The 15,706-nt window shown below is 36.6% G+C and overlaps 1 protein-coding gene across 1 annotated transcript in view; it reads left to right on the plus strand.

The window, feature by feature from the left end:
• Cfap54 (cilia and flagella associated protein 54) overlaps positions 1 to 15,706 on the plus strand; it is a 315,326-nt gene that overhangs the window by 90,438 nt on the left and 209,182 nt on the right. Inside the window, exons 23-25 of the mRNA XM_047551199.1 lie at positions 9,782 to 9,918; positions 12,798 to 12,945; positions 14,693 to 14,848. Of these exons, the coding sequence (XP_047407155.1) occupies positions 9,782 to 9,918; positions 12,798 to 12,945; positions 14,693 to 14,848 (441 nt within the window). The remainder of the gene's footprint in view (positions 1 to 9,781; positions 9,919 to 12,797; positions 12,946 to 14,692; positions 14,849 to 15,706) is intronic.

A 15,706-nucleotide genomic window follows, 5' to 3' on the forward strand; every position in this document is an offset into this window, starting at 1 on the left:
AGTAAGTCTTCCCCATTGGTGATCTTGATTTTTATTATTTTCAATTTTTTTTATTAGTGCATTATAGTTACACATAATTGTGGGGTTCATTTTGACATACTCATAATTCATGTAACATAATTTGCTGCATTTCTATCCCCAGTACTCCCCACCTTCCCTCTTCTTCTTCCTTTTCCTAGTCCAGTTTCCCTACTTTATTAGTCTTCCTTCCATTGGTGCTGTACATATAAGTTGAATGCACTTGGTATATTCATGTATGCACCTAGCATAATTTGGTCAATTTCATTTGCATTTCCTTCCCTTTTCCATCCCCCTTCCCTCTACTGTTCTCCCTTCTATTTTCAAGGGATCCTCGCTCCCTCTTTTTAAAATTCTTATTTTTCTCAAATAGGAATCAGTTTTATGTGCTATCCCCTGTCTCCTGTTTGGCCTCTTCCCCTCCCGCTACTCTCTGTACCTCTTTCCCTGTCATTTTTCTTTTATTCCGTGCTATCTGGGTTAGTGCTGGTTAGCAGGTCTACCTGATCAGTACTGGTGCGAGTTTGAGGATGTGACATGAGGCTTTGTCAGCAGTCATGGTAGTGGCAGGAACAAGGGAAATGAAGTTCATACGTTTTCCCCACTTTATAGATGAATTTATTAGAACTCTTTGATTAACAAAGGTCTGCCTTTTGACTATGATTTTAAACTTGAAAATATTAGAATAATGGGTAAAAGATAATAATCCCCTCTTTAAGAAATTTAAGTTCTTCTTTTCCCTCTTATTCTCTAACTGAATATTAAAATTCTCTCTGCTCATCTATTTGTTGGTGAATTATTCAGTGTCTATTTTGTGCCAGGTTCTATGCTAGATGTCATCTCTCCTTCCTGTGAAATGTGGTTTTTACCCATCTCTTTGTCACAACAGTAACTCTTGTTTAGAAAATTTTAACTTACGGTTTCAGCTAAGATCCTGATTATGTGTAAGGGAACCAGTCTTACCTGGGGTAATGCACTGAGTTGGTGGGAAGGCTTTGGGGTCCAGCCAGCTTGAGCCTTATACCTTTGGTTCTCTCTCTATATATGCATTCTATTACTCTTTCTGGGGGTTGACTCTCTTTAATTCTTCATCTTTGGAGGAAAAATGGAGGTTCCTGGTTTTTTGTATTTCCTTCAATTTCAGCTTCTGAGATCAGCTAGCTGGCTCCTATGATCTTAATTCCAAATTCCTGGGAAATAGTCTAATTGGTCCATCCATGTAATAAAGTATCTGGCCTCATTTTGGATGTTTACCCACGGGCTTGTTTTTAACTTCATCCCTCTTTTTTCCTTTAGTACTCCAACTGGGAAGTCTAAGAGGGCCTGTTATCTCTCACCTTCTCCTCTGGTGTCAGCAGGAAATTTAAACTGCCAGCCAGCATGGTCTTCCCCAGTCCTAATCCCAACCTCTCTAAAGGCCTGACCACCCCCTCTGTTCTGCCCCAGTCAGTTAATACCTCCTAATGCCTATCCACCTCTCCCCAGGAGTCCCTTGTGTAAGTGGTAAACCTTCTCTCAAATTCACCTGGCTGGTGGAGTATAACTGGCCTTGGTATCAGAACCAAACTTTGAGTGAGGGTCCATTTGGTCTTGCAGGGGCCTATGAGATGCCCATTTTGAGTCAGGCACTCACCCTGGGCCAGACAACCATGTTAGTATGGTTGCTGGATGTCCTCCCCTGTGGGGAGATAGAAACTGTAAGGAAAGGATTTTAAAATTGATTGACCACAATATTTGTGGAATGTTTACTCTGTGCCAGACATGATTCCAGTTTAGTGATTCCAAGACTTGAGTGTTCAATAGAATGATTTGGAGTGTTGTTTAAGCAGGTATCTGGGGCCCCACACCAGAGTTCATGATTCACTAGGTCTAGGGTTAGGCCTGAGGATTTTGCATGTCTAACAAGATCCTAGGTGGTGTGCTGATGGTCAGGGATCATATTTGAGTACTGCTGTCCTCAGCAAGGTGAGCAAAATTTAGTGGTAGAAGATAGGTAGTAAATAATGAACACAGTCAATAAGAAATTTATCTAGTATATCAGAAGATGGCAAAAAAAGTAGAGTATGATAGGGGGATTTGGAAATGTGAAGTGGAAGAATGGAAGGTAAGTTTTAGTATTAAATAGAGTGATCAAGGATGTTGAGAGTTGAGCAGAGACTTGGAAGGAGTGGCTGTACAGAAGGAATGGAGCAAAAGTCCTAAGATTTTCAGCAGCATGTACTGCTGTGTCCAATAACAGCAAGGAGGCCAGTTTGGCTAGAGAGTGATCAGAAAGATAAGAAGCAACATTATGACATTGGCTTTTACCTTGACTGAAATAGGCAGTCATTGAATGGTTTTGAGTAGTGGTATGACAAAATATGACTTCTTAAAGGTTCACTCTGGCTTCTAAATTGGGAATAGACCATAAAGGGTAAAGGGGAAGCACACTCTCTAGTTGCAATTCAAGAAGACATGTAGGTGGCTTGGCCAATGTGACAGTAGTCAATGGGTGAGAAGTGGTCAGATCCTGGGTATGTTTTGGAAAAGGGGTTAACCAGAGTTCCTGATGGAAATAATATAAAGAGAAAAGCAAATGATGACTCTAAGGCATTAGTTGACCAATGGGAGGAACAGAGTTGACATCAGCAGAGTTGGGGAAGGTTGTGGGTGGTGTGACTTTGGGGCAGAGGGAGATGAGAAGTTTAGTTTGGGGCATGTTGAGGTAAAATGTATGAATCTGGAGTTTGGAAGAGAGATCCAGGTAGGAGAAGGATTTAAGAATAGTTATGTAAGCATTAAAAAGACTATTTGACATCACTGAGGAAATGAGTGAGAAGAGGAAAAGAGAAGAGGAGATGTGCAAAGACTGAATGAACCCTGGGATGTAACAACACAAAGAGAGCGGGGTAAAGAGGAAGAACTAGACAAAGCAACTGAAAAGGAATGTGCCCTTCGAAGTAAAAAAGAAAACCAGGAGTGTGGAATTCTGGAAGCCAGGTGAAAGTTATGTGTCAAGAGTGTTAAGAAGCAGTAACTATATAATTAATTTTTAAAAAATTTATTTTTACAGACTGCATTTTAATTCGTTGTACACAATGGGGGTACAACTTTTCATTTCTGTGGTTGTACACATCGTAGATTCACACCATTCATGTAATCGTACATGTGCATAGGGTAGTAATGTCTGTGGCAGTTCACTATCTTTCCTTCTCTCACTTCTCCCTCCCCATTTCCCTCTACACAATCCAAAGTTCTTCCATTCTTCTCTTACCCTCCCCACCTGCCCGTTATGTATCATCATCCACTTATCAGAGAAAACATTTGATCTTTGGTTTTTTTTTGTGATTGGCTTATTTCACTTAGCATGATATTCTCCAACTCCATCCATTTACTAGCAAATGCCATAATTTTATTCTTCTTTATGACTCAGTAGTAATCCATTGTGTATATATACCACAGTTTCTTTATCCATTCATCAATTGAAGAGCATCTCAGTTGGTTCCACAATCTAGCTATTGTGAATTGAGCAGCTATGAACATTGATGTGGCTGCATCACTGTAGAATGCTGATTTTAAGTCCTTGGGTATAAACCGAGGAGTGGGATAGTCCAAGTTTTTTGAGGAATCTCCATATTGCTTTCCAGAGTGGTTGCACCAATTTGCAACTCCACCAGCAGTGTACGAGTGTGCCTTTCTCTCCACATCCACGTCAACGTTAATTATTGCTTGTGTTCATGATAATAGCCATTCTAATTGGAGTTAGATGAAATCTTAGGGTGGTTTTGATTTGCATTTCTCTAATTACTAGAGATGAGCACTTTTTCATATATTTGTCGGTCACCTGTATATCTTCTTCTGTGAAGTGTCTGCCCAGTTGCTTAGCTCATTAATTAATTGGGTTCTTTGTATTTTTGGTGTAAAGTTTTTTAAGTTCTTTATAAATTTTTGAGATTAATGCTCTGTCTGAAATGTGTGTGGAAAAGATTTTCTCCCACTCTGTTGGTTCTCTTTCCACATTATTGTTTCCTTTGCTGAGGAAAAGCTTTTTAATTTGAATCCATCCCATTTATTGATTCTTATTTTTATTTCTTGCACATGGGAGTCATTAAGGGAGTCTGGTCCTAAGCCAACATGATGAAGATTTGGGCCTACTTTTTCTTCTGTTTGTGAAGGATCTCAGGTCTAATTCCTAGATACTTGATCCATTGTGTGTTGAGTTTTGTACAGGGTGAGAGATAGGGGTTTAATTTCATTTTACTGCATATGGATTTCCAGTTTTGCCAGCACCATTTGTTGAAGAGGCTATCTTTTCTCCATTGTATGTTTTTGGTCCTTTGTCTAATATGAGATAACTGTACTTATGTGGGTTTGTCTCTGTGTCTTCTATTCTGTACCCTTGGTTTCCCTGTCTATTTTGGTTCTAATACTATGCTGTTTTTGTTATTATTGCTCTATAGTAGAGTTCAAGGTCTGGTTTTGTGATACCTCGGGCATCACTCTTCTTGCCCAGGATTGCTTTGGCTATCCTGGGTCTTTTGTTCTTCCAGATGAATTTCATGACTGCTTTCTGTATTTGTGAGGAATGTCATTGGGATTTTAATTAGAATTGTGTTAAATCTGTATAGTGCCTTTGGAACTATAGCCATTTTGACTATATTAATTCTGCCTATCCAAGAACATGGGAGATCTTTCTATCTAATATTAGGTCATTTTGTTGTTGACTTTTTATTGTTTTCTTGAATGTATTCCATGCAATGAATTTCTCTCTTAGTACTGCTTTCATAGTGTCCTAGAGATTTTGATATGTTGTACTACCATTCTCATTTACCTCTAAGAACTTTTTTTTCTCCTCCTTGAAGTCTTCAGTTATCCATGCTTCATTCAACAGCATATTATTTAGTCTCTAGGTGTTGGAGTAGTTTCTGTTTTTTATTTTATCATTGATTTCTAATTTCATTCCATTATTATCTGATAGTATATAAGGTAGTATCTCTATTTTTTTTTTTTTTTTGTATTTACTAAGGGCTGCTTTGTGGCACAACATATGGTCTATTTTAGAGAAGGATCCATGTGCTTCTGAGAAGAAAGTGTTTTCATTCATTGATAGATGGAATATTCTATACATGTCTGTTAAGTCTAAATTATTGATTGTGTTATTGAGTTCTATGGTTTCTTTGTTCAGTTTTTGTTTGGAAGATCTATCCAGTGGTGAAGAGCAGTGTGTTAAAGTCACCCAGAAGTATTGTGTTGTGGTCTATTTGGTTCCTGGAAATGAGAAGTATTTGTTTGATGTATGTAGATGTGCCGTTGTTTGGGGCATAAATATTTATGATTATTATTTCTTCCTGATGTATGGGTGCCTAACCAATATGAAATGTCCTTCTTTATCCCTTCTGACTAACTTTGGCTTGCAGTCCACTTTATCTGATATAAGGATGGAAACTCCTGTCTTTTAATTGAGTCTGTGTGCATGGTATGTTTTTTCCTATCCTTTCACCTTCAGTCTATGGATATCTTTTTCTATGAGATGAGTCTCTTGAAGGCAGCATATTTTTGGGTCTTTCTTTTTAATATAATCTGCCAGTCTATGTCTTTTGATTGATGATTTTAGTCCATTAACATTCAGGGTTATAATTGAGATATGATTTGTATTCCCAGACATTTTGGCTTATTTTTGGTTTTTAACTTGACTTGATTTCTCATTTGATTGGCTTTTCCTTTAGGGTAGTTCCTCCCTTTGCTGACTTACATTGTTGTAATTCATTCCCACCTCATGAAATATTTTGCTGAGAATGTTCTTTAGTGCAGGCTTTCTATCTGTAAATACTTTTAACATTTGTTTATCATGGAAGGATTTTATTTCATCCTCAAATCTGAAGGGTATTTTGGCTGGGTATAAGATTCTTGATTAGCAATCATGTTCTTTCAGAACTTGAAATATGTTATTCCAAGCCCTTCTAGCTTTTAGGGTCTGGGCTGAAGAATCTGCTGATATCCATATTGGTTTCCCCCTACATATAATCTGATGCTTTTCTCTTGCAGTCTTTAAAATTCTATGTGTATTTTATATGTTAGGAATTTTCATTATAATGTGCCTTGGTGTGAATCTGTTGTAATTTTGTACATTTGGTGTTCTGTAAGCCTTTTGTATTTGATTTTCCATTTCACTTTTCAAGTTTGGAGAATTATCTGATATTATTTCATTGAATAGATAGTTCATTCCTTTGGTTTGAATCTCTGTGCCTTCCTCAATCCCAATAATTCTTAAGTTCTGGTCTTTTCATGATATCCCATAGTTCTTGGAGGTTCCATTCATCATTACCATGTTCTCTGTTTGGTCAACTCTATTTTCAAGATTAAATATTTGTCTTCATTATCCGAGGTTCTGTCTTCCAAGTGATCTAATCTGTTGATGATGCTTTCTATTGAGTTTTTAATTTGGTTTATTGCTTACTTCATTTCAAGGATTTCTGTTTGTTTCTTTTTTAAGAATCTCTATCTCTTTACTGAAATGATCTTTTGCTTCCTGCAGTTGCTCTTTTAACTGTTTATCGGAATTATCATTCATTGCCTGCATTTACTCTCTTATCTCATCCTTTGCTTTGCGGATCATTTTAATCATATATTCTGAACTCCTTTTCTGACATTTCTTCTATCATGCCATCATTGGATTCTATTCATATCAATCTTGGTTTGTTTGGAACACTTTTTTCCCTTGTTTTTTCATGTTGTTCATGTATCTTCCCCTCTAGCAGTGCAAATCTGGGGTACTGCAGTTTCCCCCTTATATGCTTATAGTGACCCTGCAGGTTTCCAAAACCTCTCCTTTAAGGGGGGGGATCAATAATAGCAGCACCTGGTACAGACAATATGTAGTCCTACACCAAATAGCCTCTATGAAGATGTTGACAGTATTGTCATAATAACCAGAGAAGATGAGTTTGGTTATTGTCTATAGTATATCCAATAGATTTGCAATGAGGTCTACAGTTTCTAATGGTAGACAAAGAGAATGGGGAGGAGTGTAGGATATAACTGTTAATGGGATAAGAAAAGAGTATTTAGAGGTACTAGATTGTAGGAAGTGTTAAAGTGGAATCAAAATAAGTTGGTTGTTAGCATGGGAAAAGGGAGAAAGAGACTCTGAGAAAACAGGTAAACAAGAAAATAGAGTGAAAAAAATAAAGGAATAAAAAACTTAAAAATTTCAAAAAGGAGAAAAAAGGCTATAGTATAATAGTCATATACTCTTCAAACCTCCCAGTCTTCAGTCGCCTGATGCATGAGAGGTACCTGACAATGAGCGTCTAGTCTTCAGCAGGAGTCTCAGGATGGGATTGGCCCCAAATAAAGATGGCAGCTTCACTTCCAGGATAATCCAAGATGGCTGCACTGGCTTCCAAAGTGTTGGCAAATGGGGAGCCACAGCTTGGGTGCCAACTGGGTGCAGGTGTTGAGTCTGCCGGGGATGTGGGAGGGCTGGGGGTCCTGAAGGCAGTGTGTGATTGGTTGGGCTGGGGGTCCTGCAGGTCCTGGCTATTTTCCCAAAATTGTGGCAGCCATGTATAACCAAACCTGTGGGTACTGTGACAATGGACTTCCAGGCAACAGCAGGCAGCAGGTGATCTGCTGGCAGTCTGTGGATGGTCTGCAGGCTAACAGCTGAGAGTCGGCAGGTGGACCTCGGGCAGTGGGTGATGGGTAGGTGAAAGGAAGGCGATGGGCAGGCCAGAGTCAGGCAGATGGGCAAATGACAGATGATAGGTGGCAGTCAGTAAGCGATGTGCACTCAAAAAGTAGGTATGTGTTGGCAGACGGGGGTGATGCAGTGGATGAATGGGAGTAAATAGCAGGGGATCAATGAGCAGCAAAGACTGCCTCACAGAGAAACAGATTTTCCTCTGCTTGAATTCCGAGTTATGGGGTGACAAGGAATGTAGCCTCCCTCTAGTCTGCCATCTTGGATCTCTATAATTAATTATTTTATTACTCTGTGATAGTGCTCTTTCTGTTTAATTTCATCCCACCCCCAGATTTATCCTGCATCTCACTACCAGGTTAACCATCTGTGAACATGCTTATATTATGAAACTCTGCTAAAGCCCCACATAGCCTCCAGATTTTATAAATCTTAATTTGTATCATGGCATCTTTTCTGGTTTGGTAGTGCTCATTAATTGAACAAATAGTATTATTTTTAAAATGATATATTATAAAAAAGAGAGAAGAATTAATTATCATTTCAACAAACTTCCTACACATCTTGTATTCTTTTCCATGGTAAATCTTAGAATTAGATGGTATCTTAGTGACTGCTTAATCCAACTCTTATCTGGCAGATGCAACCTCAAGAAGTGACTCATTTGCCACTCCAAGACTTGGTTTCTCTACTTTTACCAACTATCAGCCTTTGTACAAATATTCAACTTCTCAGTGTTTCAATTTCCTCATCCCCCAAATAGATATGGTAATAGAGTTCAATTCATAGAGATCTAAGGAGAACTCAATATAACAGTGCACGTATTTAGACTGGTACTTGGCATTTGAGAATGTTCTGCTTCGGCTTCAAGGCCTTTTGGCAGAAATTGTGCCCTATTTTAAATTTCTCCATCATATTGCCCATTTTTTCTTCATGGTGTGATCCATCCCTCCCGTTTCTCCTAAATACTCTGTGGTCATGTCCACTACTGGTTCCTCCCAGATTCTGTCTAAGCCGTGACAGTCTAAATCTTATGCCTGCCTCCTCTTGGGAGTCTTCTGCTTTTCTAAAGTCTCAATAGTACTTATATCATTCTTTGTTGTCCTTCTGTGATTTCATGTGGTTAAAGCCTTTTACCTGATTCCAGTTACATAGAGTATGAGATCATTCCTGAGCTGTGAGGAATGTACTCATCCAGTGCTTAGTTCAGATAGAAACTTCATAAAAGCATATTGGTTGGTTGATTATGAGTAACCATTTGACAGATTGGAAAAGTTCTGGTCCTTGAGTGGAAAATATTCTAGTAATGTGTCATTTATATGCTTACTTCAATGAATTTCTTTTTACTTTGTCCCTTACTCGTTTCTATAAAGGATTTGAAGCAGCACATAAATCATTTGGTAAGATTTTGTACTTTTACATATGCATTTAAGTAGAATACTTTGTAGAAATATCTTTAAAGAAATATATTCTACCAAAAGAAATAGGTAAGTTGATGATTGTCTTTTTTCTTCTGAGCCTCTAGGCTTTACCAGTAAAATAATTTATTTTCTCTAATGTTAAATTTGTTAAACTTAAAAGATATCATGACTTCTTGGAAAGCATTTCTATTTTATCCTTTACTCTTTTCAGTGGTGAACTCTTTGTGCACAAAAGCTCTGAAAGTGTCAGTCAGAAGCAGAAAAGAATGAAGTATATTTCATATATTGGGTTCGGGAAATCTGATTGTTTCTCTTGGAACAGATTGTTCATTATAACAGTATCTATAATAAATGGAGCACACTGCCGAGATAGATGAAAATGAAATTAATTTGGCTCAGAAGTGATCTTTGTTTTGCTTATGAGGATTCGAAACATCCTTACAGAGTTTCAAATTTCCATGCAATTTGAAAATAAAAGAGATTTCAAAATGTGTCTGTCTCCCTTGCCAGTGCCCACTGTTCCCTCACTATGAACAGAACAGCAAATGTGAATAACTGCATATGAAATTAGCATGCAATAGGCACTTATGAAAAATTCTTGTCTAAAATATACGTTTCTCAAATAGAAATATTGCATGATACAGTGTGCTTTGTGTTGTAGGTTGCCTATCAGATTGGTAACTACGAGTTGACTAAGAAGGTTTTTTCTCCAGTTTGGGATTATTTTGTTGCCTCACCGCTTCAGGATGAACAATCCACTATTTGTTTGAGCAATATAATGACTATTACACAGAGAAGGTAATTAGAAATATTATTTTAAGATATTAATTTGCTCACTGAAGCTTTGAATTAATTTATTTTCAATTTCTTGTTAAGATAGTTCATGTAAAACTATTTCTAACAGAATTATAATAACTGTATACATTCCAGGATCTTGAGTCCTTTCTAGAAAGTTCCTCACTAGAGTCTCTCTTTCTCACAAATATACACACACAAAACAAACAATCAACCCTTCAAAGTATGTGGATGAAGGTTATGAAATAAAAATATCAAATACTAATCAAAGTATTGTCAGTTATGTCAGAAAACACAAATCCTCCCTGAAAATTTTCGTAACAGATCAAGGTCAGGTTGGGCTGAAGGTGAGGGTCTGATTGGTAGACTATTATAATCTGAAGGCTTTTCCTATGCTTGAAGAGGCTCCCAGGATTAGACCATCAACAAATATAAATAATCTGGTGGAAGCCATATAATATGGCAGGCTGTCTTTTGACTTGACTTTATTGTCATTGTTCCTTAAAGGAATAAAGTTTTAGAGCAGTCTCAGAAATAAGCATTAGTGTAATTTCAGGTTGTCTCACCAACAAGCTCAAAACCAAGAATCTCTCTCATCTGTTTGTTAATGCCCGAGATTTCTTTAATAAGAAGACAAATCTTTTGCTTCAGTGAGCTCAAAAATGCAAATGGTGGTTGAAACAAGTATTGACAATGCTTATTTACATTAAAATCATGATTCATTTCAATTACACAAATGTAGTCTTAGTACTTAACATGTACAAGGGTGCCATGAGGAAGGACTTGAGAAATATTTTAGAGGAGGAACAGACAAGACTTAGGTTTTATATAACTAGGTTAATAGAGCAAGGAGTGAAAGTGACTAGGATTTTTAGTGTTAAGGCACTGGGAAGTCTGTGACATTTACTAAGGGGATGAGAGAGGTAGAACAAGTGTTTGGAGGAACATAATGAATTTGGGGATATTTTGAGTTTGGTTTTCCAACAGGATGACTTTGTGAATATAAGATGCCAATAAATGTATTTATTTAGTGCTGACACTCAAGAGATAGTCAAGGCTAGAGGTAGAGATTTGGAAATTGTCCATGGAGGTCATCATTGAAATCTTCTAAATGAGAAAATCTCCCAGGAATGACTGTTTAGCAGAAAAGATAGAAGGTGGGGCTCAAACTGTGGGCACTGCTTATATTTAAGGAGCAAAAGCAGGAAGTGGAATCAAGGGAGAATATTGAAAGGGAGCTGCCCAGGGAATTAAAATTTAGGAAAATGTGTTGGCCAAGGGAAGTGAGAGTATCACCAAAGAAACTGACCAGTCATATCAGATGCTGATGCAAATCTGGCTCAATAAAATGGTCCAGAGAGGTTGAGTAGGATGAAAACCAAGAAGAGACATTTAGAGTTGGCAATTAGGAGGCCATTGGTGGATTCAGGAGAGCCATGTTTGTGTCATGTTGGGCCAGAAATCATTTTGTAATTGGCTAAGGAATAAATTAAATTGGAGAATCACAACAAGAGAAGACCGCTTGAGTGGAGTTGGGTAGTGAAGAGAAGAGGGAAGCAGGCAGAAACTTGAGGGTAAAGACAGCCTTAAGGGAAGAATTTTGGAGGGTGGAGGGAAGGGAGCCCATAAAAAGGGAGAGAATGAAGATACAAATGCAGGTGGTGATGCCATTGTAGTGGTAGAACCTGGAGGTTGGATGAGCACCTGGGGTGGGAAACAAGGGGTGTAGAACATTTTCTCTGGAGAATATGAACAAAGAGACATCTGGAATAAATGGAAATGTTGCTAAGAAGTGTTAATGACTCAGCTGAAGTAATGTAACATGAATTTGTAATGAAGCCCAGCCCTTAATGATTAAGGGCCTGTTTGATTCATCTTTATACACCAAGGCCTAGGACTGTGTCTTGTATATAGTAGGCTTTCAGAAAATGCTAATTTACATGAAAGAATGAGCAAAATAATTAACTGAACAAATAATTGACTTGTGGCAGGGATAGAAAAAGTGGGCAGTGACATCAGGCAAATTGATTATTGGATGAAATCAAGAGGTGGCTGAACTTAAGGTGCTAGAAAGTTCACTCTTGAAAATACTGAGCAGAGTCTGAGCTGGAGAGGGAAGGAAATGGAGCCAGGAAGAGATAGGTGGGACCAGTTGTATGTGACAAGATGCTGAATTTCATCATGAGGATGATAAGGTTTAGTTTGAGTTGCAGGGACAAGCGAACTGAAGTTCTCCAGGCAAAGTTAAGTTCAGAGTTCAGCATGGTAGGGATTATCTTCACGTGTGAATTACTGATGTTGGATCCTTTCCTATTTTGAGGGGATTGCGGGTATAGGGAGTAGATGGACCCAAAGCTTAAGAGAAGAGTTTTGTCACCAACAAAGCCTAAGGTCAGTAGAAGGAATATTGAAAACACAGAAGAAAAACTGCTGATTTCAAAGCTTTGCCAGAGGTTGGCACTGTTGACTGAAATTTAGAAAAGCTAATTAGATATAAACTCAGTTATTAAGATTCTTGGTCTTTAACCATACTGAGTTTGCTATAAATGACCCTGTTTTCTTCCCTTGCCTACAGTGATTTTGTTATATTGATAGAAAAGAACTATATATGTAAAAGAATCAGAAAACTTTGCTACTAGTCATTTTTATGTATCTGTGGCATAATATTTCCATGGTGTAATTCTCTTAGTTGTGAACTTCTTCTTAAGGTAGTCTTTAACTTTAATTTAAGCAGCTGTAGAAGAATAGCTATTCCATACATTTTTGTTGCTGTTGGGATCACTGTGTAGATACAGAGAACAAATGAATCTAAAAAGGTGAGTTCTTGTGCTAAATAGACCATTTCATATTTCTACCTGTAACATCATTTATTTCTTCTGCAGGTTATATTCAGATATTTTGGCAGAGACTTCTTCAATCCTCTTATTTCTTTTTCTTAGAAATATCTTTGTAATAAGTGACATTAAAATTAAAGAAGAAAATCTTTTCTGTGATAATATCAAAGGCAATGATATTTTCCCTGCTCAGCAAGTAAGTGAGTTAAAATGACTAAAAGCATGGGAATGAGATGCCATTGTATGGATGTGTTGCTTTATTTGATTTTCCATATAGGTTTTTATGGACCTGAATTCATGTTTTTCTCTTCTTTTCAGTTTATCATGTTTTTTTCCTCTGTGTACAAGAGTAGTATGTACTTCAGAATTCAAAACTATATAATGTGTAAAGTGAAACCCATTGTAATTCTACCTCTTCTAAGAATACTGATTTCATTTCATGTGGTTTCTTGAATTTTTAAAAATATGCATAGAGCTGGGGTTGTGGCTCAGTGATAGAGCACTTGCCTAGCATGTGTGAGGCACTGGGTTCTCAGAACCACATATAAATAAATAAAATAAAGATCCATTGACAACTAAAATTATATTTTTAAAAAAAGCATGGAGATAAAAATGTTTTAAAATATATGCACAGACACAAACCTATTATTTACAAAAAGGGGATCTCAATTTACTTGCCATTCTGCAACTTTTTTTCAAATAATTTTTATAATAAAACTTGGACATAATTTCATGCTGGTATATATCAATCAATGCTATATTCATTTTATGTATAATATTGCATTTCTGTGCAGACTCAGCATTTCAACTTATCTTCTATGATAGATTTTCGGGGGGTTACGAACATTGCTTTATACACATCTGCAACCCTGTAATGCTCTTACTTTTAATAATGATCCTACATTAATTTTTTAAATTCTAGCTTGAGGTTTTCTCTGTTATCTCCCTTTTCTTGTTTACCTACCTCAGATATAGATGTTTTTGCCATGTGTGTTGTTCGTTGATTTTTTCAGTTGTTTTTTTGGTACCCATCCATTTCCTCACTAATTAGTTAACTAGTAAACTGTTACATGAGACTGTGCTGGTTTCTGGGGATGCCAGAGTTAAAAAAAAAAATGACCTTTTGCTGAAGACAAGTTCACTGTCCTGTAGAGCCCAATTACTCACCACTGTTAACCTGTTCTTACCATATTGCTTGCTTTCTGTTTCTTTTTTCATCATATCCAATCTGAAAATAAAAACAAATTTACAGTGCTTCAGTGAATTACAGAATGCTAAACTACCATTCTAGCAAAAACTAGTTGTGTGGAAATTTCTGGCTACCAATCATAGAGCTTCCTTTGTACATAATATTTTATGTGTATGCAGAAAAATAATGAAATCTCTCCCCAGGAAAGGAAAGGAGAAGAATGGATTCCTGTTCTTTTTAAGTTGCAATAATGTTAAAATGCTAATTGCATAATTAACTATCATTTTAATTTAAGTAGCAAAACCATAAGTAGCAGAAGTATAATGAACATTAGTTTGCTTTACTAAAAATTTACCATTTTCTCACAAATCAAAAAGGGAAATTGGAATTTCTTAAGTTGGGACAAGGTTATAGAGATATAATACTTAAATTATTATTTGCTATAATTTCTGTTTTTGAAAGCTAGATTATTTCCTAACATATAGCTAAGATTTTATCTTACAGTAGAAAATGATTGGTTCCTTTTTGTTGTTAGTGGTACTTGTATTGTTTTACAAAATATTTCTGAAGTTTGAGCTAAGATTATACTATTTACATGTAGTGTTCTTAGAGAGTTAGGATTGTTTCTGAATTTAGATTTTCTTCATGCCTGTCATAAGCCACAAGGATCATATTTCCTACTCTTTCTTCTCCTTAAAGACAATAGTTAAGCACCTCATGTTCAGTTTGAGTAACAATGCCTTTTTCTTTACAGATGGCTAGACTGATGGAATGTGAGAGGGTATTAGTGGCATTGGAACTTAGCATCTTTTTGAATGATTCCAGTTATATCCTTCAAGCTGTGACTCAGTGTTATGGCCTTCTTGCTCCTATAATATATCACAATATTGTTTTGGTACCTGTTGTACAGGTAAGGGTATCCCAATCCTGTTTATGGGTAATTTTATAAAGGCAATTCATTTTGGAAAAGAAAAGAAGTATATCTATCTCCTATAAATATAGGCCAAGAAAAAGTACTATGAAATTTCAGCATTTAACTGAAAAACATTTTAATAAATTAACCCTGGGTCAACATAAATAAGGACATAAAATGTGTTTCTCTGAAAACATTCAACTCTGCTGCTATTTACAGTTAAATATTGGCAATAAACTTTTCTTGGTTTTTAAAGTTATTTCAATTTTCATGTTCTTGTAATTTTAGAAACAATAGTATATATATTCAAAGCATATATTCAAAGTATATATTAAAGCCATTATCAAGTGGAAAATATTGTGAACAACCTAAGAAAACATATGTGGTAATGGAGGAGTTGGGATTTATGGATAAAGGATTGATGAGATCTGGCAAAGGGAATTATGTTAGCTGAATGAGCTTCTTAGCAAATTACCATCAACCTAGTGATTTAAAAGGACATCTATGTACTATCTCATTGTTTCTGTGGGCTGGGAGATTGGATACAGTTTAGCTGGATTTTATGTTTCTGATCTACCCCAGTCTGAAATTAAGGTGTTGACCCAGGTCTGTGATTTTATCTAAAGATGGAGGTCCTTTTTTGAGTTTACTAGTTAAGTTGGCATTCTTATCCAATGGGAAGAGAATGGACATTTTAATAAATGGCAATGAAACATCTGAATATTTATCTGAATGAAAATGGAGTTTGATAGCTGGGTCAAATGGTGGTGGAACCCCAACTATCCCACTCCTTGGTCTACACCCAAAGGACTTAAAATCAGCATTCTACAGTAATGCAGTCACATCAATGTTCAT

The sequence above is a fragment of the Sciurus carolinensis genome, chromosome 4, assembly GCF_902686445.1.
Source record: "Sciurus carolinensis chromosome 4, mSciCar1.2, whole genome shotgun sequence".
Classification (NCBI taxonomy): Eukaryota; Metazoa; Chordata; class Mammalia; order Rodentia; family Sciuridae; genus Sciurus; species Sciurus carolinensis.